Consider the following 27,340-nt stretch of genomic DNA (forward strand, 5'->3'; position numbering starts at 1 on the left):
TAGTCCTTTTAAATTAAACAACCAGTTTTATTAGTGCATGCACAGAACTAAACTGAAAGAAAATAAACCTTTTATGTCAAAAATCTTCTGTGCAAAATTTACATAACTGAAAGATACAAAAATATGTACAGGTTTAAATTCTTTCTTATATACAGAAAAGAAGCCCTGAAGTTTTCAATCAATGAAAATGTTTAACACTTGTAGTAACAATATAACAAAAATTATACAGTAATTTGTAATACAACAACTCCATTATCCAATAATCCAACAAAATTTGATCCAAACTTACACGGTGGAGTTTCAGTCGATGATTCTGTTGTCATGAAAATATCCATTTTAAAACTCTACCTGCTGGGTATATCCCCTAGGAATCTGTCCTGAAGTTTCATGCCCTGCCACTGAGTCCACTATTAATGCTTCTTCATTTTCAACTGCCAACACTCGGTAAAACAATCTGCTTTGGGTTGTCAGTGAGACTAAAAAGGTGCTTACAAAAATGGTTTGTCCCAGTGTGTACATGTTCAGACACCTAACAGTAATTAAACAGTAAAAATCTGATTTGCTTTGCTAATCTTGCTTCAAAATATTGTTCCTGTAGAGTGATTCTTAATTTTCAAGAAAAGCCATTCCCTTGGAAGTGCTTCTATGTTCCACTTTTTAAATGGATGGAAACCAAGATAAAAATTGGCCATTTGGTTTATGGGGGACAAACAATTTAAATCAAATAAGCATAGTTCTGTGCAAGAGAATCACTGAAGATTATCACCAAATTCAGAAAAATGAGTTCAAGTTCTTTAATCAGACTTTAAACTGGACCAAGAGAGTTTAATTCTTCTTTTGAGGCCGCCCGTCTACTGCAATGCTTGACAAAGCCATTTAGAAAAAGAAAATCACCTTGGGAAGGTATTCCAATTCCTGATATGGGACACAGCGTAAGAGAAAAAAGATTTGCTTATGAAAAACTCTTTTCAAGCATCATGAGGTGTAACTGTAGTTAGTTAAATGTACTCTCAGAGGAGCCTAATACCCTTCAAAAGAACTACATTTAGCAGATGTAAAGTTAAGTTCTTTACTCAAGCTCTTAGTGTATCTTCACAAATGAGGAGAAACTCCTCCAGCTCCGTGGTGAAAGAGCTCCCCGTCTTCAAAGGAGCTACACTTATCAGATTCGTAAGGCTGGTGGAAGAAGAGAGGGAATGGAGCTGTCAGCCGTTACCCTCTACCAAGAGTCACTATATAACTAAATTGGGAAAACTGTTTTATTGAAATGTTCTTTAGCCCTAACTTCCCAAGGACACATTTTTAAAAATTAAATCAAGGTACATCTGTGCTGCAATTAGTTTCTTGCAAAACTTGTGTGTGCAGTGATAGCATTTTCAAATATCACACATAAGCTTTTTTAGTCTCCCATGGAAATACAGCCACTTTTCAGATGCTCAATTTTAGGTACTATATTGAAGTAGAAAATGTCTGCCTTAAGGTAATTCACACCATGTTTTCTTCTAAGATAATTTTACTTTTCTTTTCCTTGGTAACTACAGTAAATTATTCTAACATATTCCAATCACGAGTGGCTTCCATTAAATGTCTCTGCCCATGACCAGCCCAAGCATCCTGATTGTCAAATACTCTACCACAAAACCAACAGTTAAATTTAGCTTTCAGAACATTTTCAGAGGTAGTTTTCACAATCTGATAATTGTTTTTGCTTGTCTTTTTGAGGGTTAATTTTAGCACAAATCTTTCTTTCACAGAACTAACAGGTTTCAATGTTTTATGCCTTTTGGAAAACTCTTCATAAACTGTTTTTGAGGCGTTATCACAAACTGGCTTCAGTAAAGCACTGATAGTTCTTTTTGACAATGAAACCTTAAGTACACGTCCATTAAATTTAGCGATAGTTTTCATTACACTTACTACTTCTGGTGCATCTGCATCAGGATGATTCAAAACTACAACTGGCTGGTTTCTCCTAGGACATTTCACAAGCTGTTTGGAACTAAAGGGGAAAAGCCGCAAAGTTCTGACTGAATCTTTGGAAAGCCTTGGTGTGCTAAATCCAAAGGATTCACGGGCATCTTCAGGTTTAGACTTTTCTTTACACTTTCTATGTAATGTTGCTTTTTTTCTTGGAGGTTCTTCGTAACTATCCCTACACTTTCGTTTACAGTTTCTGTTTCTAGATACAAAGGCAGTGTCAGAATCTTTACTTCTTACATGAGTTTTTATTCTTGAAAATTTTTTTTTTGAAGTCTTTTTTCTATTGAAGTTTTTCTCAATTGTACAATTTGTTTTACACCTTAATACCCTGGTGTCTGAACGGTCAGTGAAACACACAGGTTCCTCAGAAGGTTCTGGGCATGTTGCAGTAGAAGTTATCACAATTTCATTTGCTGGCATCATATCATCTAGTAAGAAGGGTAAGGCATCTCTAGAAGATTCTGGCTCTCTCTGCTCTCCTCCTGTAGTCTGGTTAGATGGTACCCTGTCTTTCTGCAATGAGGATGCAGAGGTGCTTACAGACAGATTGTTAGCAGCAGTCACATTTAAAACAGGGTTAAAAATTTTCAGCAATATTTTTTGTGGTGTTCCTTCAGGTTTCTTTGGCTGTATGTTTTGATAATACGTACTATTTTGGACTATTTTAGGCTTAAGCAGCTCAGTCTTATTTGGCATCACACACTTTAAAAAAACAGCTTGTTTGCCATCAGGCAAGAGGGTATAAAGAGGTGGTTTTGGAAAAATCTCATTCTGCTGTTTTGCTGAGTCCAAGATATTCAACTTAGTGCCCTGATGTTCAGACACTGTATTAGGAATAGGAACAGCTTTCACTGAAGAATTTGCTGATGTTTTGATAATATAAGGGCCTTTTAATGGTAAAGTGTTTTCTGAGCTACTTTTCATGCTCAAACAACTGCCAATGCTGGAACAAAGTGCAGGTGTCAAACAATTACTGTTTGGTTCTACCTTTAAAAAAGGTGTTCTGCAAGGCTCCTTAGCTGTTGTTCCACAAGCTTGAGCACTCTCAGTTTTGACAGTGGAAACACCTTCGAGTTTCCCATTATTAAATGTTAAAATCATCCCAGGTTTCTTGTTTAAAAGAAGAGAAGCAGGTACACCTTGTGTATTAACCAATGGAAGTGGTCTTCCTGAAACAACATGCAATCCAGGCTTGTTAGCAATGTGCAATGGTACAAAAAAGCCTTTTGGAGTCTGAACAAATATAGCCTTTTTTGGTTCTGAATTCAGAAGTGGGCTCTGCCTATATAAAGAACCTAAATTTTGTGTAGTGGCTCGTAGTTTATCTTTTACGAGCTGCTGTGTTATTATTGCATCTGACTGAGTCTTAAGTAATGTGCCAATACCTGAAATTCTAGGTGTCTTTTCTGAATCTCTCACATCCTGTGGTATTGACAGATTTTGTTTTTCTTTTCCACATTTTAAACTCAGATCATTTGCAGGCACATTAACCCCTGTACTACCGCATGGAATTGGAAAGATGCCATGTACTCTGAAGTCTTTTGGAGATTCAACTATTTCGCCTTCTCCCTCAAGCTTCTGAAATGACTGGTCACAATGAAGTGGCAAGCCTTTATCTGGAGTGTTACTATTACTAGAGTCTTGTTTTACCTCAGATTTTGTTTTTAATCCATCCTGAAGTAACTGGTTTACTTCAGGTGGCAAAAATTCTGATGCTTGTTGACTCTGGAGAGAGAAAACAGATGTGATTCTAGGCATCATAGGTGACTCAACATTAGAAATGCCATCCCACTTCGATTTTTCAGTCATGCTCTCTAAATTTTGATTTTCATTAGTGTATAAGTTCTGTCCATCAATGTTTTGTCCTTTTTCTAAAACACACTGTTCTTCAATTTCAGCTTGCATTTTTAAAGTTCCATCTTTAGTATTTAAAAGGCTAATAGATGCTAACATGCTATCTGGATTTGAGCTCTCCTTCCTCACCAGTGATAAAACGGATTCACTTATTGGATGCTGAACAACTGTCTTGCTTGATGAAGGTTCTTTTTGAGGGTTTTCACACGTTCCTGTTCCTGAAAACCTACGACGTTTATAAGAATTATTTACTTTTGAGTAATTATGAAAGGGCAATGATCCTTGGTTGGAAGATTCAGCAGGTAACTCAGAGTTGACATAATTAATGCAATAGTTATGCATATCTCCACTGTTGTATGCATTTTGTTTGGTAGTAGAGTTGACTTTATCTGGACTTTTAATGGCAGCACCTGATATCTCAGGGTGACTATGAGTAATATAACTTCCCCATAGGTCAATATTATCTTTTGTTTCAACTTTTGTGGTCAAATTCACTGATGCTGAAACCAATTCTGATGCTGACAAAGACACGTTTTTTTCATCATCCATTGTTTGAAGCATATTACTCGTTTGAGATAGCAAAGCCATTTCTTTTTCTGACGTTACTTTCCCTGGAAGTATAGGAGGAGATGAACATGAAAATGGAGTAGCTGCTTTCATGTAAACGGTGTCACTTAATTCAGCTGTTACTCCTGCTAAAAATCCAGCAGTGTCCAAAGTCTGGGGCTGCAAACTGGCAGTACTGTCCTTTGCAGCATCTGACTGTAAGCCTGGTGAATATAAACTCTGTTTATTGGTAGGTAACAATTTTATTACAATATGTTGTTTTCCATCCACCATCTTAAAGCCCATAAAATCAGCGCTGTAGTTAGCAGGAATTGTTATTCTATTATTTTTCACCATTAACACCGTAGGTCCTTGTACAGCAGTCTTCAAGAAACCTAGAGTAGAATTTGACCCCTCTTCAGCTCTATTACAATGCCCAGTGGACAGAAGACTTGGCTTTTCTGACTCTGACTCTGCAGGTTTATCATTATTCTCACAGTGTGGTCTTTCATCCTTTTCTTCATTTAAATGCTCTTGAACAAGATGGCTCTGGTCTTCAGATTTAGCCGGTGTTTTGTTCACTTTTTTAAGCACTGGAGTGCTTTTTTCTATACTTCTGTCACTTCCATTGTTGATCTTCTTGCGTTTCCAGAATGTCTTCCTTGATGCATCTATTCTGTATCTTTTCAGAATCAGCTTAAGTCCTGCTGAAGTTTTTGCCATCCTCTTTTCATATTTGTCTTTTTCCAGTTTTTCTTTCGCATATAAGTGTTCCTTGTGCAAAGTTATAACATGTCTTACCAGGTGCTCTCTCCTAGTGGCACCATAGCTACAATATTGACAAGTGAAGGGAAATGTACCAGAATGAACATGAAGGTGCTTCTGAAGCTCTCCTTTGGTAAAACATACATGATGGCACTTACCACATTTATAATGTATTTCGTTATGTCTATGAATGTGCTGAACAAATGTGCCAACATCCTGGGTGGAGAATTTGCACTTTTCACATTGAAAACTACCATTTACACAATGCGTGGATGCAAAATGCTTTGTCAAGTCTAATAAAGTATATACACTCTCATTGTTACAAATGTCACATTTTACTAAAGTGCTTCTATGTGTCCATCTGTGTTGTTTAAATATCTGGAAGTCATTTGCTGAAAAACTGCACATTTCACAAGGATATGAAGGTAATTCACCACGGTGCCACATTTGAAAGTGTTTCTGCAAATCATTCGGACTATATCGAGTGCTATCTCGGCATTTTAAACAGTTGAAATTGAGTATTTTTGCAGACATTTTTAAACCCTCTTCTTCAACTCTCTCAGACTTATGGAGCAACATACACTCCTCTACACAGCTTACAGTCTTTACACTGACAGATTTTCTTGCAGTCTGTGGTTGACGCTGAAATAATTTTCTGTATTTGTCAACTTCATGTTTCAAAAAGACTTCATTTGGAATATTTATCTTCGGCAAATCAATTTTCACATTTTTTAGTTCATAATGAAAACTACTTTCTGAAATTTTTGGCCTAGGTACTGATCTGAAAGTATCCACTATCTCATTTTTCACATCATAATCTTTTCTTAAAGTAGTTTGTTTTTCATCAAAAAATAACGGTTTCTGTTCAGATGGCATGATTTTACCAAAAAATCCCAACTTCTTTTTTCTCTAAAAACTGAAGTTACTTGTAATTTATACAGGAAACAATACTGTGCCGACACATCTTCAAAATACCAGAATTTTTCCCACATTAACTCACCTAAAATCAAACAAAGAATTGAATTTTCATAAGCATCAGTAAATTTCATATTTTAAAGTTCGATACAAAATAGGAATGCTGATCAAACACATACATAAAAGATATAAAGGACCTGTTAAGTATTTTAAGAACAGCTTACCAAGAAGTAATAGCTTGAAGTAGAAATAACACTAATCTGGAAGTCAAGAAATACAAGTTTTACTTCCGGCTCTGCTCTCTGACACTGGGCAAGCTTCAACTTCTCTGAACCTCAGTTTTGTCATCTAAAGAAAACCACAATTGGATAAGCACCCTTAAGCTCTAAGATTTTTATATTAAGTTGATATTACAATATTTAAGCAGGATTTTAAAAATCTTAATGAAAACCGTAACAATTTAAGTTACAATTACACAAACGTCTCCAATTACACACATGAACTATTAACTTCCTCACCTCCTTAGCTGACCCTATGACTATTACCTTGTGAGACATTCAACAGGCTTCTCTCCAGATTTTCTATTTCCTTAGTGCTTCAGAGATAATTTATATTTAAAATAAGTTTCATTTATCTAACAACAACAACAACAGAAGACATTATCTGGTCTTTCAAGTTATCATTACTAACTGATAAAAAAAAGAAAAGAGAAAAAAGAAAAGAAAAAGAAATGAAAAGGAATAGCACATTTTGCTGGGATACTATTAAAGTCTACCTACTACCTTCTTGGTTCCCAACCATTTTGGCTATTTGGCTTTTTGTCCGTAGAACTCAGGCAGAAGGCAGCAAGGAAAGCTCCTGGCTTATGAGAATGCACCCATTACTATCTGCCTCCATTAATTTCAACACTTACTCATTTGTGTTACTCTAGACAAGTCTGAATCTCTGTCTTCGTTTCTTCATCTATAAAGTGAAAAAAAAAATTAGTACTTTCCTTACCTTTCACAGTGGTTATTGTAAAGATTAAATGAGAAAACATATGAACAGTATCCTATAAAGTGCTCTATCAACTGTAGCTATTATTACTGTATGTGATCACCATGAAATGACCCATTATGAGTTAAAATGCAAAGGATTAAAAAATAGTAAAGTAATAAGATGTGAGTAATATATTGCTGAGATTGGAATCTGAGTACTGCAGGTTCAGTAAAATATCAAAATGTGTATTAGAAGAATTATATTTTCTTACTTTTGTGATCTTAAATATATATGTATGAATAACAGACAAAATTAGATAAGCTAAAGAAAATAAAGTATAAATCAAATTGAGCTTCATCTGTAATGTCTAGTCAAAGGTCTCAGCTTTAAATTTCAATTAATCTAGGAGTGCCTGGCTGGCTCAGTAGGTAGAACATGTGACTCTTGATCTTGGGTTTTGAGTTCTAGCCCCACGCTGGGCAAAGATTGCTTAAATAAATAAAAACTTAAAAAAAAAATAAATTTAATGAATCTAAGTAACTAGATACTCTACTGTGTCAGGAAGGGAATATAATTAAAAGCGAAATTACATATTAAGAGACTCTTTTTATCTCACACTCAGTAATTTTGGTTGGGTCTAAAAAACACACTCTTTAATAGTCTTTAAATATATATATGCTAAACTGATAATGAATTCATTAGCAGGGTACCAGTTTACTGAATTTTTTTTTAGTAGTTAGAAATCACAATTTCATTATTCAGTGCCACACATTGTGCTCTGACTCATATCATTTCCTCAGAGTTCATCTGCAAAGGGTGTTAGGACTCTCAGGAACTGCACAAAATATGGAATGCTTCACAAATTTGCATGTCATCCTTTGCACAGGGGCCATGCTAATCTTCTCTGTATTGTTCCAATTTTAGTATATGTGCTGCCGAAGCATGCACTGGTTTTACATAACTATGTCTAATTTAGTAAAATATTAAAATTTTTACTTAAAATGTTTTATTATATTATTCAAAGCAAAATGTAAATACTTTTTCTTCAAAAGTAAGAAAAACTAAATAACTGGCTAGAATAAAGCTCAATGACACCTGGTGGACATTCCATACCAACTGAGAAGATTCCCTACAGAGTTTCCCATTCTCAACAGTGACAACCATCATAATCACTGGTGGAAATTTCACCATACCAGAATCTGAGGGTGAGGTTCAAAGAGGTGAAACTTTTAAGCACACCTATAATGGTTCTCCATTTGTCTGAATACCATATTGTGGTCATTCTGGATTATCCATACTCAAGCCTTTCTATTATACATATAATCAAGAAACTATATCATGGGTTTTATTACAAAAGGGAAATTGCTTCTTGCAGTAATATTACATGAGTTCAAAAATATATGTGTAATGCTAAAAATAGATCGATAATATTTCTAAGTATCAATTCCATTTCAAAATACCTACACAATTTAAATTTTTTAAGATAACACATACCCCAGAGTCTGACAACCAGTGTAAAAATAGGAAATAACTCAATCAACTACACTTACTAATAAATGCCTACTATGAATGTCAGTCATTTTGCTGGGTGCTATGGAAAAATTAAAAAACATGGTCCCTACCCTAGTGCAGCTTACAATCTGAAGGAAGAGAGGCAGGACATTAATACACTGCTTATTCAGAGTTGGCCACTCAGCAACCTCACCCTTCCAGGACGTGAAGAATAGAAAATAATTAAGTAGGATGCATGGCAGCTAAAACAGATGTTACAAAGTTCACCCATTAAAGTGTATGTCTTTTCAACACAGGCAAAACAGTGTTAATAAAATGGACCTTATAAGAAATCCACTTAGCTTTTACTCAACCTTGCTAACTGCTAAATAATTAATATTGAACATCAGTGTTTTTTTCATTTAATGAATGGCATGTACAATACAGTATTGGGGAAGTTTGTATATCTTAGGTAGTTTGGGGTTTGTTATTCACCCTCAAATTTTAAATCTGGAGAATCTATTTTGTCTCCAACCATGTTCAACCTGTAGTATGTGCAAACAATCAATGATTGTAGCAAATTATACTAGGGTTGCCACCTATGCGCAAAAAAATGTGTTGGGTGTTGTGTATTTCTCAGATAACATGAAAGAAGGAAAAGAGAAATTTTACTCTAATTTTAACCTTCCAACTAGCTAATGCTCTTTTCACTATAGTTCAATCTTTACCCCACCAACAAGGATTACTGATTTTAAATCTCCCATTTAAACTACTGCCCTCTCTCTACATATTATTACCTCATAAGACTTAACCAACATCTCCTCAAGCCCTGAAAGAATACTATTCGCATAAAGTATGCCTAGCGCTTTCAAGTAACCTGGAGAAGTGCCTGCATCAACGTGGCAACTTAAGCCATCTGATTTTCTTCTTCCAACTGCCCAATGAAACACAAACCAAAAAATAAAGTCCTACAAAATGACTAGAAACAACATTCCATACACGAATTGCAAGGTGTGTGGTAAGAAACAGTTCAGAGAGAGAAGAGTGAAAACAAATGCTAACCCACTGCCAAGTACCACTTTTAAAGAGGAATTTGCCTAGGGGACATTCATTTAATAAGCATTTAATAAGCATCTCTTATGCCCTAAGTAAGAAAGTAAAGGACATAAATCTGCCCACTTCCTCCCTGAACATACCTTGAGATTCTAGAAAGTGAGGACTTGAGAAGAAGATCATGTGGTACCCTTTGGGGAGACAGAAAGCTTAGGCTGAGGTATGGGAAGGAAGAGAATGAATCCAGAGTTTTGAGCTGGGTCCAGGGGTCGAGTTGGGACTTGTTAGCACCAGCTGTTGGAAAAGAGATAAAGAGGAAATTATTTCTGAACAAAGATAAATCTTCCTATATCCATGCCTATCTTCTGTTTAACAGTTCTGTCCTTCATCCACGTAAGTAAATTATCTCTAAGCTGTCATGAAAAAATTACATTAACTTCCCCCCTTCCTTTTAACTAAAAAACTGAAAAAATTTTGGTTCATTCTTTAAGAATTCATCTCAACTACCAATGCCATCAAAAATTAAGTAGGCAGAAACATCACTAGCTGCAGCAGGTCAACAAAGAGAAAATAACCTGAACACTTAGAGAAACCTCTCCCCATTTCCCCATCCAGCAATGAAAAACAGTAACCATACAAAAGTTACTACTACCGGAAAAAGGAGAAAGCTTAGGGGGGAAAAATTAAGTAGTTATTGGCAATTTCAGTAAGACCTGAGATAATATACTAAAAAAAAGAAAACTAAGAACATACCACCATGAAAGAGAGAACATACCACCATGAAAGAGAGAACAAAGTAGATGGGAGAGAAATAATGATTTTGAAAACAAGAAAAAAATAACATTCGAGTTTGGGTTTTTCTCTTGAAGACGTGAATTTTCAAAATCAAAGGCTCCTCAAATGCCAGAAAAGATTATAAGTGAGAAGAGAATATAAGACTCAATGTTTACAACTTATCCAGTCAAATTTTTGAGTTTAGAAAATAAAAATGAAATGCTACAAAAAAAAGGTAGAGAGGGAGAATTACCTAAAAAGGTATTCGATTTTTCATCAGCAATGTCAACTTTAATCAGAAATCAATATTAATCAGACATTTTACTCACAATTCTAAATGCTAGAAGACAATGGAATGATATTTACAGAGTTCTGAGGAAAACAGATTAACTGAAGAATTAATTCTATACACAGGAAAAATCATATGTAAAGGAAAAACACAATTTTAGATGTACAAAGATTTAGAGACTATACTACATATGTACTCTTTCTGGAATAAAGTTTCAAGTAAATACTTTAACAAAATTAAATTTCAATCAGAAAAAAAAGACTTAAAAAAGGAAATAATGTGTTGTTACAGAAGAAACATCTGTCAACAATAAAATCTATGAAACAGAAATAAAAGTAAATATTTTGTTAATACAGTTAGGAAAAGCAGAAAAGATTGCAGAAGGAGAACACTTATAACACACTAGGTCCTTAAAAAAAAGCAAGAGGTCCTTAAAAAAAAGTAACAACAGGAAACAGGAGCTATGACAACAGTAACAAATTTCTGATGCTGGAAAGCAGATAAATTAGTAAATGACCCTGCAGACCCAAGAAAACTTAATCCCAGAGTGGGGAAGGCTAAGAACTAACCTATTTTACACTCTGAATCTTCGAAAGGCTTAGGAACTGGCAGTACCAAGTAACTATGCAGAAAGGAGGAGAAAGCTAAAACAAAAAGAAATTTGGAGAAAGCTGCTTGAGCTCTGGTTAGATGCTAAGATTCCCTTCCCCACTCTATCCGCTAGGTCACTGCCATTTCCCCACCACAGCGGATGCCTGCAGGTTTATTCTCTGCAGAAGAAAACAGACTCTCTTCAACAGGGGCTACCAGACACAGTTGAGAGTGGGTACCATACCAAAAGCACGAGAATTAAATGACCGTATATGGAGGAGACACAAAGCCCACCCCAGGCCCCTTATTCCCCCTTCTACACTGGTTCCTACGCTAAAAGAGTGCTACTAAAAATATGGTCTGCTGACGGTCCATGAAACATTAGTCACCAGTCCATAACAAGTATGTACAGAAACTAAGAGTTAAGCATTTAAAAACTACTATAGCAACTTTACAGAGTTAAGTTTCTATCTGCTGAATCGAACAATAAAAATGTGGACTTTTATTTTGTATGCCTTCATTTTTAAAATTTCATTTTCTAGTAATAGAGGCACTATGATACCCTAATGATACAATCTTTATAAAGAACAGTTTGCTATATATATTTATTTACATTTACTATAACATAATTCATTTTATGTTATAATTACATATATGATTATATATATAATATAGTATATATTTTATGATACACAAAATATAAATCTATACATGACCAGGAAGAAAGTATATAATTTCTGATTTACTTCTAGAAATGTATCCTAACGGTAATAATCAGGTTCACTGAAGCACTGCCTACAAAAATCACAAAATCAAAAATAACAAAATGTCCACCAATAAATAAATTATGGTATTTTCATTCAATGGAATATTATTCAATTTTAAAAACAATACTGTAAACCTACATTTATTAATAGGAAGATATCCAAGATACAGTCAATGAAAAAAACAGAAAAACAGTAGACACATGAGGAGTTAATTTGTTCAAATACTGATAGGTGTATAGAGAATAGATGGGATAAGCAAAACACATGGGCCCACACAAACTTCATAGTAAAAAGAGTATGCATATAAAAATGTTTATAGTGATTACTGGTTATCCTTAGGTTAGTGTTTCTTAAAATGTCCTTGGATCACTACGGCCTCCACACTAGCAAACTTCCTTATCACAGCACAAGCAAACAGCTTACATTTGGATGTAATGAAAATGACCTCTTTGCCTCTAGACCACACTGTTACAAAACTTTATCAAAAAATGGCATGAAGTCGTGAAAATTTTGAAATTCTCAAGCAAAGTAAGTGAATTCTGTGGTAAACCGAGTTTTTTCTGAACTTAAAATAGTAAAACTGATGCCAGCACAAAGTTGAGAAATATTGACACTAAAGGCAGAAATCAAAACAAAATAGGTATCATTCAACATCGCACTCCTAGCATCAGTACACAGGTACCCAATCACACCCATGCAGAAAAGACTGTACAACAGCCATAAAGTTATTGGCAAACACTATACTCTGAGAATAAAAAATTAAGCTATGTTACTCATATAAATTCATGCTACTGAGAGGTAATTTTTTTGCTTATTTAACAGTTAATTTGTGAGCCATGAGGTTACCTTAAAAAGTAAGTAAAGGAAGTTGGCAGCCCCAGAGTAAGTTATGAATGCACTGTTGTTATACAAATACAAAGCTGTATTTTATATAGAAAACAAATGGTATTCAACTAATATGCTTCCTGATCTTAGTACATTGTTACAAGAAAAAAAAATTTAAATAAGGTAAAAAGAAATTAAAACTTAAAAAAAAAGATAAATAGGAAAACTGTAACACTGATCTCAATTTGACTATTATTTTTGTATACAGGTATCCCCTGCTTTCTGAAAGTTTGCTTTTCAAAAGTTCGCATTATACCACTTCACTTACAAACCTACGTCAGTAAGTTTTTTGCTAACCAAAAGAAATCCAAAGAGGGCTTCTGTTTTCATAAAAAAAAGTGAAGAACAAAATCAGTGTTCAGCCTTTGTTTTGCAGCGATCTGTTATAGAGGGAGCACGCAGCCCAAGCAGTGAGAATGGCATCACCAAGCTCCTTCCCAGGAACTACAATTCACTATGTCAGCATCAAGAGGCCATAGCTTCAAACTGTGTCTGTGGGCATCTGTGCTTTATCTCAATTATTTTGTGCCTCCACCAGCAAGATGTGCCCCCTAAGATATCAGAAAAGCCTAAGACTAAGGTTATTTTTGGGGTCTGAGAACACTCAAAAATTTCCACATGAATTAGCGGTAACTGCTTCTTTGCTTTATACCATTTCAACTTACAAAAGGTTTCATAAGGATGCTCTATTTTCAGATAGTGGGGGAAACCTTTATACTACACAAAGAAACAAACAGCAAGGATAATGGTGAACTATTTTTATATCAGTTAAGCATATTATTCTTTAAAGAAGTACTGGTTTTCATCTGACAAAATTTTATTCAGAATTTTCCTTTTGGATGCTATCTTTAATAGTTTTAATCCTGGCATTATGGAGAATACATAAAATGAATTGGAATAATTTCCACCACTTCATCTCCTCCAAAATAGTTCACTTAATCATGAGAATTGCCTACTCCTTAAAATTACACAACTGTACCAAAAATACCATATGGGCCTGATACCTCTTTGGATTTTAGGCCTTACAAACCTTTGTGCAAGCTCTTCTATGGTTTCTGGGCTCTAAAGGGTTTCTACTGCTTGACTTATTTTCTGCAATTTACATTTTCCTTGAAAATAACCAATTTCCTTCACATTGTCTAAGTATACTTCCATAAACCTCAATTTTAACAACCTATCCTACAGAAATAAAAGCACAACATATGTAATAGTATCATTTAAATGTCCATGAGTTGGAGAATTAAGTAAATTATGGAACAACCACCCACGTGAAAACATTATAAACAAAAAGGTTTATGTATTAGATTTCATTGTGAATTTTTTTTTTCATTTTAAAAAAAGGAAGTTACAGATGAAAGCATGTAATACATTTTTATATTAGGAGGAAAGATCCTCATTTTCATGTCAGGAGCAAGATACTACAGGGCTACGTTTGTATAAGCACAGACAAGTCTACAGTAAGATAAATCACCCAAACTACTGACAAAAAGTTAATTTTCTTAGGGAATGACAGCACAGCAGAGCAAAAAATAAACGTACCCAAACAGCAGGTAGAGAATCATCAACCCTTCTAAGTACTCTCGAGTGAAACCAAGAGGACACTGTTACTACCACAAGTCTTTACTGAGGCTTGAGTCTATTCCTGCCCTTTAATTCTAGGAAATCTTACATCCTTAAAATAATTCCTCCTTTTCAGCTTATCCTGACTTATAGTACTTTAAGCTAGTTCTATTACTTGTAACCAGACTCTTAAGACATTAAGCTGACAGATCAATGTTGACTGCATTTAATTCACAAAAAGGTAGGTTTTGTGATGATCCTTTAAAGAGGAGTAGACTTAAACTTGCAAAAATGGAGCAAAGGCTATCTAGACCAGAAAAACAGAGTAACACTGGAAGAAAAGCATTTTTCTCCCATGGCACTGTGGGATCTAGATCACACAGAAAATGTATAATGGAGAGGTTAAGTGAGAACAGACTACAGAGGACAGATTTGAACTTGAAATGAAAGGTAACCAGGAGCCATGGTGAGTTCATGAGCAGAGAGAAGTTATAAAAGCAGTATTTTAGAAATATTATTAGAATAGTACTAGAAAGCAAGATACATTAGAAACAGTAAAAATAGAAGTCAGAAAAGTAGAGGACTAACTGACAATCCAAATAAAAAGTGAGGAACCAGAGAACTGGCAATGTTAGCATAGGTTAGGAATCACACAGAGAAATTTTAAAAAGATGATTCCCAAAGTAAAATGCCAAGGATAAGAAACACCTGAATAGAGGAAAGTAAATCAAAAAACACCATTCCTAGAATTTTGTTTGCTTTCTGCAACAGATTAAAGAGCAAAGACATTCTACAGTCTTTAGCTTTACTGAAAGGATATAAAAAGAATCTGCATGCTCTTTATAAACATTCCAGTTGCTTACGCATTAAAGAACTAAAAAACTCTGATTTTAGCTTCCCCTCATTTCTAACTCAGCATGTACCTCTGTAACCTAACTCGTCACATCACACAGAAAGGCTAATATAATTAGTCATTATTCTGTATAACAATTTCATTCCTTGAGTCATCGAATTTTTTTCTACAGAGATAACTGAATTCAAAACAGTATATGAATATATAACTAGAAATAAAACAAAAGAAGCATGCAGCAAGAAGAGCTTACTGAAAAAAACCCCAAGGTTCTGCCTAAAAGGGATCTAAAAGAAAATTACATAAAAACCTAAAACTTATTTTAAAAACAGAACCTTATAATGCCTTCAAAATAATAATCTTTTCATGACTTAAAACACAAATTCTGGGCTTACTTTTTTTGTAGCTGCTTTAGGTTTTTAAAAAGTTTACCTGTAGGGCTAATAACTATCGTATTTTAAATAAGTGAAAGAGTAAGTTTTGTAGAATATATAAAATAAAAGGCAGCTGCCTCCAAATTGTGGCCTAATAAGCAACTTAAACACAGAAAAGAGAAATGAAGAGTTAAATATGCTAAGGTAATTAAGATACAGAAAGATTCAAAATGCTAGTATACATGTGAGCCATGTACCACTCAGGTAGGTTGGTGATACTGGCTGGTATACAATTATGAAGGAGTCCAAAATCAAAAGTTAAAATACAGAAGCAGTTCCTGGTTCAGGTTCATCTTCTTTCTTATTACTGACATGACGACTACATACGTAATGTACAGTGCCCAATATCTAAGATGCTTTCCGCCCCCCTACCTACACACCTTTATTTATTTGTTCATCCTGTTCCTTTCACCAGGCTTGTCACCCCTTCTATCTTCTCAGTACTGGTCGAACTTCCTTTCTAATTCTATCTCCTATAGGGACATGAAACCTGCAATACACACTAATCTCTCCCTTCTCGGAATATCCATTTAAAGTACAGCCATTGCTCGCCACTTCATTACACTGCTTTATAGTTACATCATTTCATGTTTAAGTTTTACCTCCCAAGGTAATTCATAATCTTCTTAAAAACAAGTTCTATTTTATATTTTTCATTCATCCCTCACAAAAAACAAGATGATTGGTACACAGGGTCCTAACACACTCCTGACTCATTTCGTCTTTTATTTGCAACCCAAATATCTGACTTCCTGTGATTTTAGATTAAATTACTTTATAGCAAATGCTACAAATCATGTAAACTTTTTTCTGCAATGGAATTTTATTTAAAACACACACACACATATGCTCATGCTCAGAAATCACATTTTCAGAAAGTGGAAATTGGGAGAAAAATCAGATCTACCCAAAGTGAAATAGAAACCACTGAATTTAGTATGGGAAGGAGAAAGATTATTTCATCTCTTGTTCTTTTGTTCTTTTGTCATTTTGCTGTGGCAGTGATGTAGATTAGGCAGATTTTACTTAAGATTTTGGAACACATGGTGTGGGAGGAAATTAAAAGATTTATGGCTACTTGGGGCACCTGGGTGGCTCAGTCGTTAAGCATCTGCCTTCAGCTCAGGGCGTGATACCAGGGTCCTGGGATCGAGCCCCACATCAGGCTCCTCCACTGGGAGCCTGCTTCTTCCTCTCCCATTCCCTCCTGCTTGTGTTCCCTCTCTCTCTCTGGCTGTCTCTGTGTCAAATAAATAAATAAAATATTTAAAAAAAAAGATTTATGGCTACTTGATTGGGACAACATGCATCAACATGCAACCCATTTACCCTCGGTTTCCCAAACTAATATAAACTATTCCATTTTTCTCTGGCTCTATAAAAAGCACTTGTCTATGACAGAAGCAAATTCTACTCCCCAGACTTCCCCACCTTAGCAATACTGCACCACAATCCATCCAGTTACTCATCCCAGAAATCAAGGACTCATTGTGCATCCTCTTTCCCCTGCTCCCACACTAATCCATAAGCAAGACCTGTCAATTCTATCTCCAAAGTACATCCTGAATTCTTCTCTCCATCTCCACTGTCATCTCAGTCCACTGTGATCTATAACTTGGATTAAAATAACCTTCTAACTGGCATTCACGCTTCTCTCTTGCCCACCACATTCCTCTGAATCCATTCTCCACACAGGAGCAAACGTGATCTTAATATAAAATAGATCACAATGCTCCCTGCTTTAAAATCTGCAGTGGCTTCCCAAAGCACTTCAAATAAAGTTCAATCTCTGCCAAAGCTTACAAGGAGCAGTGACATCTGGTACTGTACTTCTTTCTTAAACTTCACCTCACACCACTCTCCTCATCTGTTAATATACTCCAGCAAGCTACCATAGATAGTCTCTCAGTTCCTCAAATACTCCTTCTTCCTTATCTCAGGCATTTGCACCTGCTGTTCCCTGCTTGAATTGTTCCTTTTCCTATTCTTCAAATGGCTAGATCTTTCTTATCTTTTAGGTCTCAGCTCAAATATCACCTCAGAAAGGCCTTCCCCAATCTATAAATCATTACTTCTCTAACAGAAAAAATTATTCTCTAGCTAAACCCCTGTATTTCTTTTTTGTAACACTTTGGCAATATTTTATGTATTTGCCAATTTATTTTCTGTCTCTACCAATGGAATAAAAGCTGCATAAGCATAAGGAACACATCTGTCATGTTTTTTGCTCTATCACCAGCATCTGGCATAGTGCTGGGCATGTAGCTAGCACGAATCTGTGCCAGTCTTCGTTCTAAACACTGAGAATACAGCGGTGACCAAACCCCCCCACCCCGTGGACATAACACTCTGCTAGTTATTTACATGACAAAGTAAGTAAATTATTTAATATATTCAAACACCACAAGTGCTGCGGAGATAAATAAAACAGAGAAAAACAGGCAGAACTAGAGAGTTGCAATTTTATTTTTATTTTTATTTTTTTTTTAAAGATTTTATTTATTTATTTGACAGAGAGAGACAGCCAGCGAGAGAGGGAACACAGCAGGGGGAGTGGGAGAGGAAGAAGCAGGCTCATAGCAGGGGAGCCTGATGTGGGACTCGATCCCGGTACGCCAGGATCACGCCCTGAGCCGAAGGCAGACGCTTTAACGACTGCGCTACCCAGGCGCCCCGAGAGTTGCAATTTTAAATGTGAAGTCAGGTAGCCCTCATTTGAAAAAGTCTTATTTGAGTCAAGATTCTAAGAAGTGGAGGCAGAAAGCGTTCCAAGAAAAGAAATAGTAAGTGCTAACACCAAGTACAGAGCGCGCCTAACATGTTCAGAGACTAGAAAGAAGAACGTCAGTATGACTGAAACAAAAAACACCAGAGGGAAAGCAGCAGGAGATGAAGTTAAAGATGTAATGGAACCAAACAAGGCCTTGAGGGACACCAAAAGGACTTTGGTTTTACTATAAATGAGATGGGAAGCTACTGGAGCATTTGGGGTAGAGAAATAAGTTGAGTGATTTTTTAGAGGATCACTCTGGCTGCAATGTTAAGAACAGAGTATCTGGGAAGGAGGTAAAAGTGAGAGCCAGAAGACCAATTTGGAGATAATTACACTACAACTGCCAGGAGAGAGATGATGGCGACATGAGACAATGGTGGAGACAATGAGGCATCGTTAGACCATGGATATGTTGTGATGACAGAGCCAAAGAAGATGCTGATAGACTGTTTGGTCTGTAAAGAGAAAAGAGTATGTCAAGTGTTAACTCTAAAAGTCCTATCCTAAGCAACTGGAAGAAATGAATTGCTATTTATTAATATAGAAAGACTGTGTGGGGGGCGCCTGGGTGGCACACCAGTTAAGTGTCTGCCTTCGGCTCAGGGCGTGATCCCGGCGTTAGGGGATCGAGCCCCACATCAGGCTCCTCCGCTGGGAGCCTGCTTCTTTCTCTCCCACTCCCCCTGCTTGTGTTCCCTCTCTCGCTGGCTGTCTCTCTGTTAAATAAATAAATAAAATCTTAAAAAAAAAAAAGAAAAGAAAAGAAAAGAAAGACTCTGTGGAAACAGTAAGTACAGAAAGTATATCAAGAGTTCAGTTTTAGCCATACAGAATTTGAGATATCTCAAATTGATATCCAAGGGGAAAATATGGATATGTAGCTGAATACAGAATACAGAGATCTAGGGGTAAAATAAAAATTTGGGAGTCACTGGTGTGTGTATATATTTATGCATACAGAACTGAATGAAATCACCAAGGAGTAAGTACACAAAGAGAAAAGTCCAAGGCCCAAGCCTTGAGATACTACAACATTTAGAGTAAAAAGAGGAGGAAAAAAACAGCTAAGCTAGTAAGAATGAAAGGAATGACCAGTGAGGTAAGTTAGGAGAGTGGTGTCCTGAAAGCAAAGAGTTTCCAGGATCAGGGATTGATCAACTCTCTCAAGCAAGATTAGGACTGAGAACTGACCACTGGACTTAATGTCAAGACCACTGGTAACACTGATCAGCCCCATAGAAGGGCTGACTAGCACGGATTTAAGAGGAAATGGGAAGAAGAGAAATGGAGAATGTCGTACAGACAACTCTTCTAAGGAGTTTTAGTATAAAAGAACAAGAGAAGAACTGAAGTAGAGTTATTTTCTTGTTTTGTTTTTTTAAAACTGGGAGAAATTACAGCATTACTGCATGCTTACAAAAATCATCCAACAAAAATAGAAAAATTGATGATGAGGGAGAAAAAACAAAGAGATGCAGTAGCAATGTCCTTCACTGGGTGAGAAGGGGTGGGATCTAGTGAACAAGTCGAAGAGGTGAACTTAGAAAATAATAAAGATAACTGATCTATAGTTACTAGAGAGGAGGATAATGGGAAGGTGTGAGTAGGAGAAGCTGTGGAATAAAACGCCTCATTAAATCTATGATAAGTGGTCCACAGCCAACAGCCTGTGGGCCAAATGTAGCCTGCTGCCTTTTTTGTAAATTAAGTTTCATTAAAACATAGCCACATTCGTTCATTTACATACTGTTTATGGCTGCTATCATGTTACAACAGCAGCTGATAGGTGCAAAGAAACCATATTGCCCACAAAGCCTAAAATATATACTATCTGACCATTTACAGCAAAAGTTTGCCAACCCTGGTATATAGGAATGCTCAAAATGTTAATTCTCTTGAGTTGAAGATGAGCTAACTGGTTACTGAAGAAGGTTAAGTAAACAACAGCATTTAATGAAAGAATTAACCTATACATCATTCCTAGTATCTGAAGCTCAAAACAAATATTATGTGCGTAATCAAACATTAATTTCATTCCTTATCTTTCTCAGAATGTTTTTATATCTACTGCAACATTAGTTTTGAACTGGCTGTATCTCTAGAGGAAGGGTATGGTTTTGACACCGTTACTATGAGATCTCTCAACAAAGGGGGAAATAAGAAGAAACTAATTTTATATATATGTATATAACATGTATAAAACAGAACAGCATTGCAGATTAATGACTTGTTTTTAAAAAAATTTCAAGGCAGAGGAATATAACAAGATCTTTTCCACAACTAAATTTCCATCACTTGATTACACTTATTTTGTATCTTAGCATCAGACGTGGCATCACACTAAAGAAATATAAACATTTAATTCAAAGAAATCCCCACCTTAGCATAAAATAAAATGTGTTTGGCTTTCCAAATGCCTCATACATGGATTTAAAATACTCAACCTTATATCTCACTTCCTCTCATTCCCCAAAATACAAATTGTTACAGTCAAACCAACCTCCTCCCCATCTTGGATCAGCCCTATTTTCAATTCCATCCTTTCCTCCATACTTTTTGCCTAACAAAACTGGACTAATAAGTTAAAATCCATTTGCAGTGGTACCTCCTTCAAGAAACCTGCCAGCCCTAATTTCCTTCCTATCAGAACTCAGACTTAAAATCCATACCACACAACTGCACATTCATTTATCTGCTGTTTGTATTGTTTCATATATGTTAATCTGGATTCCTTATCTAAACTACAAGCACTTTGAAGGCAAAGAATTCGTTTTATTCTTTCCTATTACTAAAATACTGAGCACAGCACTGATTATTCTCAACACATTTTTATCGATCAGTGTAACCTAAACATATAAAAATATGCTACATTAAAGGAAGTCCATCATCCACTCAGCTAGTAGGTATAATCCTTGACTATCCAGACAGTTGCACATACTTGTACATAGTAGACACTCAACAAATGTTTGTAGGTTGAATGAAGGACTGAATGTATATATGAATGATGAACAATGGGCATCTTTCATAAAGTGGAAGAAAAGGGCAAACTGTAGATGGATGTGATCAACTTGAAGCTATAGATACTAAATTCTTAAGGTACAAATATCCATCAGAACATTTTCTGCTGCAATCCAATTCAAACTCATTTGTATACAAAATTTTGACACATGGGACTGGGAAGGACACCAGGGTAACTGACAGGATCAAAAGAAAACCATGGATATCTCTTACCTTGGTCCCTAGAACTGAAACTGGCATGCTATCTCCACCCATCTCCAATTTAAATATGGCTTCACTTTCTCCTGCTACAGATGGGGTTCTTATACATGTGGGAAAAAATGTCACTAACACCCTACCGGATTAGTAACTTTAAAGAAAAGGGAGCATGTTTCTCCTAGCATTCATATATCAATTTAAAAGGATTCTTGATTAACAAGATTCTGCTTGTTTAACAGGCAATCACTGTTGCAATAGGGATGACTAGGCTTGGGTTATAAGACTATATGATTGGTCTAACCACTCATAACAGGGGAGAGATGGCTCCCCAAACGAAGAGATATTGAGTTGACAAAATTAATATACAGCTGGCCCTTGAATAAGACAGCTTTGAACCATGAAGGTCCAATTACACATGGATTTTTCTGATACAGTACTGTAAATGTATTCTTCTCTTCCTTATGATTTTAATAATATTTCCTCTTCTCTAGCCTACTTTATTATCATTTGTTATCAAGAAACAACAATTGCTGGAGAGGATGTGGAGAAAGGGGATCCCTCCTACATTGTTGGTGGGAATGCAAGTTGGTACAGCCACTCTGGAAAACAGTGTGGAGGTCCCTTAAAAAGTTAAAAATTGAGCTACCCTATGAGCCAGCTATTGCACTACTGGGTATTTACCCCAAAGATACAGACATAGTGAAGAGAAGGGCCATATGCACCCCAACGTTCATAGCAGCATTGTCCACAATACCTAAATCGTGGAAGGAACCAAGATGCCCTTCAACAGATGACTGGATTAAGAAGTTGTGGTCCATATATACAATGGAATATTACTCAGCTATCAAAAAGAACGAGTTCTCAACATTTGCTGCAACATGGACGGCACTGGAGGAGATAATGCTAAGTGAAATAAGTCAAGCAGAGAAAGACAATTATCATATGATCTCTCATCTATGGAACATAAGAACTAGGAACATCGGTAGGGGAAGGAAGGGATAAAGAAAGGGGGGTAATCAGAAGGGGGAATGAAGCATGAGAGACTATGGACTCTGAGAAACAAACTGAGGGCTTCAGAGGGGAGGGGGGGTGGGAGAATGGGATAGACTGGTGATGGGTATTAAGGAGGGCACGTATTGCATGGTGCACTGGGTGTTATACGCAACTAATGAATCACTGAACTTTACATCAGAAACCAGGGATGTACTGTATGGTGACTAACATAATAAAAAAACATTAAAATAAAAAAAAAAAAGAATACAGTATCTAATACATATAACATACAACATGTTAATCAACTATTCATGCTATCAGTAAGGCTTCCAGTCAACAGAAGGCTTAGAGTAGTTAAGTTTTATGGGAGTCAAAAGAATACATGCAGATTTTCAATTGTGTGGTGGGCCAGTTTCCCTAACCCCTGCATTGTTCAAGGTCAACAAATACATTTTTTTTTCTACCAGCTACAACCTTTAACAATCCAATTTTAATTAGGAATTAGTGATGATTTTACCACACTGTGAAATTATTTGACTTTCCATGAAACCAATATTTTTCAGCTATTACCATTTCTTGAAATGAGACCCATGTAAGACCTACTTAATTATCCTAAGCTTCAAGTCATGCAACTTCATTCTGATATTGTGATATCTGTTTCATGCAGTCATACCAATCGTGATTTTAAAATTTAGTCAGACTTTGCTCACAATTTTTCAAGATGGAATAATCCAAATCATTTTGGTCAGTCATCATATAGCAGCCTCTTGTTTACTTCATTACATTTGAAGTTTTCATTCTTCATTATATTACTTTTTCTGAGAATTTTGGATCAAACACAGTAAAGAAAATTCTTAGCACTCAGCATTTACTTTATTCAGAACAACACAGTACCCATGTGAATCTAATTCAGTAAGAGGACAACAAATGTTATATAGGAAGCAATTACACATATAAATGAACATTAAGTAATTACCCAGTATCTAAGCTTTGTTGCTCCCTACTCACTGTAGTTGTTAAGACATTAACTTCTAATAAAATAAAACATTCCTGCCTTTGTGAAAAATGGCCCTGAAATCAAAGCCATCTACTAGTAAAACTCATGGTAAAACATGGTTACCATTACTGAAGTAATAATTTCAGTTGGTATAGTCTACTTCAGCTATTTTAGTAGTTATGTACATAATCTTATCTTTAATTTAGGGTTAACTTACGGGTATACTTATTGTATTTGGTGAGGGGAATTAAATGATACTGTGGTATCCCAGTACCTATCCAAAACAAACAGTAAGAGACACTCATGTTTCAAGGGTAGATAAACCATGTTTTTGTACAAGGGTACGGTATTTTCCGCTGAATTTTCAAAGCTTTCCTTATAATACCATGGATCTGATGGCAGATTTTTTTTTTCCTTCTTTTTGTTCACGCTAGGATATTCAGAAGATTGTCTTCAGGAAACCAGTCATAACTCCACAGTGATTCTCAAGTACCTTTTCTGATTCATAATGTAGATGCCATTAATCATGATATAAGTATATTTCAGTTTTTCTTTAGGTGCATTACTTTGCACTTATTAGAGCAAAACACAAACACTCTTCTGGTCATTTATACAACTTCAAAACATCTTCCAACCATATATAACTCCATCATTCATTACCCAGAAGCCCTTAATGCTGTCTTTATGTTTAGAAGAATATAGTTAAAATTATCTTTAGATCACTAATAAAGTATTAAATAATAAACTATGAAACCAAAATGACCTTTTTTGCTTACATTAAAAGAAAACCTGTAAGTATTTTATTTTATCTACGCCAAAAGTAAAACTATAACTTATGAAATCTTATGTATACATAACTATTTTACTTTATTTTGTCCAATATCAAAACATATTAACTTACTGCTTAATAAACTACATGCTGTAATACTTCAATCTTTACCATACCTCCTTCTTCAAGGAACAAAAGGCACGCAATTTAATGCTTGGACAAAGCCACAATCAGGAACAGTGATCAAAAGAAGAGACGATATCTGGAAATGAAGACCAAGATTTTAAAACTGACTGCAAAACCTGTTAGTAAAATGTTTTTATACTCTTGATTCAATTATGCTTCATATTCAACTTATGTGCTTAAATTTAAGAGGAAAAAGAAAACCTCTCTGCACTTTTGGCAAATAACCCAACATTGCTACTCCATGATAACATGTCATAAATTTATAAAAATCACAAAACTCAAAGCTTAGAAGGGAGCTTAGGCTCAATATAATTCACTTTGTTTATTTCAAGATCAGGAAAATGAATCTTGCCAAAATCAAAAACCTAGAACAATCTAGGTCTGATTCCAAGCCAGATACCCTACTACCACAATATTACCTCTTTATACTCATTTGTGCTAACATCCCATGAAAATTGCTCACTGCATGAAGCCAATACCCCCATACAGAACTGAAACACTCAGAGCCTACACACCTGAAATCAGATAATAAAAATTTCAACTTCATTCCAATTATTTTCTTCTACTTATAGTGCTTTATCACAAAACATTTAGTAGAGTCCCTGAAGGAAACTGAGCAAGACTCAAGTCTTTTATCATCCAAAAAAAAAAAAAAAGAGTTGTATTAAGTGATCTAAAGCAAACAATGCTTCCATAAGAGCAATTCCAAACAGAAAAGTAAACAATGGAAGTATATTAAAGGACATGTTTAAAGTATAATCTAAAGACAAATTGTGTATTTATGCTAAAATATATCCTCTGGAATGCTTCAAGATACAAGAACTTGGGACCACATATACTATTAAGAAAGAATAGGATAGGATTTAAAGTGTGATAATGATTTTAAAAAAAACTCAACCATTTAAAAGCTCATAATCAATGCACATAGTAGGTTTTCATTGTGGTTGTTACCCTTTTACCCTTCCATAAAACCAGATATAGCGTTCTGAATTGATATTTATCCTTACTTTCACTGCAACAATTAAGGAATAATTTGGATGTGCAAAACAGGTCGGATACCTGCATTTTACCCCTCCCTTCCCTTTTGTTAACAATTTTCTAAAGCTGGGGCTCATCTTATTTATAAGAATTTTAACAAAAATGAACATGGTCTACTATGCTTATCATCCTCATGAAATGCTAACGCCCTGAAAAATGTTAAACACAATGCAATGTTTTTCTTTATGAATATCAGAAACATAAACAGTTTTGCTAAAAGATAATGAATCCATTTCTATGGATTTGCAGTTAAAACTTTGAAAGATGTCAGGGTATTTCACTCCGTCAATTTAAATGGTTTCTATCTGTTCAACCAGAGAATACTAACTTTAAGGTACACTTATATCAGATCCCTGGCTGCATAAAAAACAGTAAACTAGGCCTAACACACAGTCACTTAAGTTAATGAAATTCCTACCCTGATGTACAGTTTGGTGTCTTGTTTCACCATTGCTACAAACACACAAAGTTCAGCATTCTTACGAATTCCTTAAATATTGACTTATTTTATTTTTCTGGTGTTTTTTAGACTTTTGATATCAAACACACTCAACGAATGTTTTGGCTAAAATAGTTCACAAATACTAAACGCCCCCAAATTTAGACCTAAAAAGAAAACTGAACCTAAACTTTTGTATTCTGAACCTTAAAGCTACCATATCTGTTTTGTTGGTCTACTTAAACGAGTTACGACATTTTACCTCATATACATTCACCCTATATATTTTCCATTACCATATCCATCTAGGAATAGACTGTCTACTTGACAATGAGGACACCATGTTAAGAACAGACTCAAAATGGACCCTACAAGTGAGAAAGCCAGTTACAAAGAAATCCATCTGCCACTGGGTGTGGTTGGGGTCTGCAAGAAGGGCGCCTTTGGCCAACTCTGTGGAGGAGGGAGCGCGCGCCAGAGAGCTGAGCGTATCTGCAAAAAAAAAGACCTCCAATGACCAGAGACTGGACCCACAATGGGGACGCCGTCGAGTCGGACTGCCGTGGGCCTGCGAATCTACAGCTCGAGGGGTGCGGTCGCAGCAGTACCCATGCTCTCTCCACCAGCCCCGGAACGCGCCGAGTGCGTGCTTCGAGCGCCGCGCGCCCCGCTCCGTCCCAAACACCGCGCCCGATCCGCCCCTTCCTCCGGGGTTCGGCTCCCCTCGGGCGCGCGGAGGCACACTGTCGCCGCGCTCCCGCTCCAGCTTCTAGGCTGTGGGAGAATGTAGAGTTCAAAAAGCCCGAACGTAGTGCAAACCCAGCTAAGACGCGGAAGATCAGCTCTAGCAGCCTGCAGGAGCGCCGAGTAAAAGAACCGACTTCTCTAGAAAAACTTTGCGGCAAGTTAGGCGGAAGCGCTGAATAGCCGGGACTATTTAGCAGGCGCTTCCTATCACAAGAGGCGGATCCCTGAGCCGGTTCAGGGGACCCTGATACCCCCACAAACTCGCATTTTGCCCCCTGGCTGGCCATCTAGAAGTCCCGGCATCCTAACAAGTCTGGGCGGCCCCGCTCATAGGGAATACCTGTCATGGTCCCCATTGCCTGCGAGTCCCTGATGGCGGCCATTACGCTTCCATCCGGGTATTGCCGAAAAGCCGATCTCGGCGCTACCGGGAGCGCACGCTGCGGCGGA

At 36.2% G+C, this 27,340-nt stretch overlaps 1 protein-coding gene and 1 non-coding gene across 8 annotated transcripts; both read right to left on the reverse strand.

Annotated features, from left to right (window-relative positions):
* Window positions 1-27,340, reverse strand: ZNF518A (zinc finger protein 518A). 7 transcript variants are annotated; one of them, XM_087862851.1, is made up of 7 exons: window positions 27,231-27,340; window positions 24,657-24,742; window positions 23,425-23,532; window positions 9,726-9,876; window positions 6,974-7,023; window positions 6,285-6,408; window positions 1-6,145 (listed from the first exon to the last, which is right to left on the reverse strand). In XM_087862851.1, exon 7 carries the CDS (start codon window positions 6,019-6,021, stop codon window positions 1,546-1,548), a length of 4,476 nt encoding a protein of 1,491 aa, XP_087718977.1. In that variant the 5' UTR covers window positions 6,022-6,145; window positions 6,285-6,408; window positions 6,974-7,023; window positions 9,726-9,876; window positions 23,425-23,532; window positions 24,657-24,742; window positions 27,231-27,340; the 3' UTR covers window positions 1-1,545. The 7 variants fall into 7 exon arrangements, with proteins under 7 accessions (XP_087718977.1, XP_045640951.2, XP_087718976.1 ...); XM_045784995.2 differs by lacking the exon at window positions 23,425-23,532; XM_087862850.1 differs by having other exon boundaries at window positions 23,425-24,742.
* LOC123784007 (U6 spliceosomal RNA) lies at window positions 7,879-7,986 on the reverse strand. The gene has a single exon (XR_006777356.1). It is a non-coding gene; the product is annotated as a U6 spliceosomal RNA (small nuclear RNA).

The sequence above is a fragment of the Ursus americanus genome, chromosome 6 (genome assembly GCF_024610735.1).
Source record: "Ursus americanus isolate L20-20 chromosome 6, mUrsAme1.1.p, whole genome shotgun sequence".
Taxonomy (NCBI): domain Eukaryota; kingdom Metazoa; phylum Chordata; class Mammalia; order Carnivora; family Ursidae; genus Ursus; species Ursus americanus.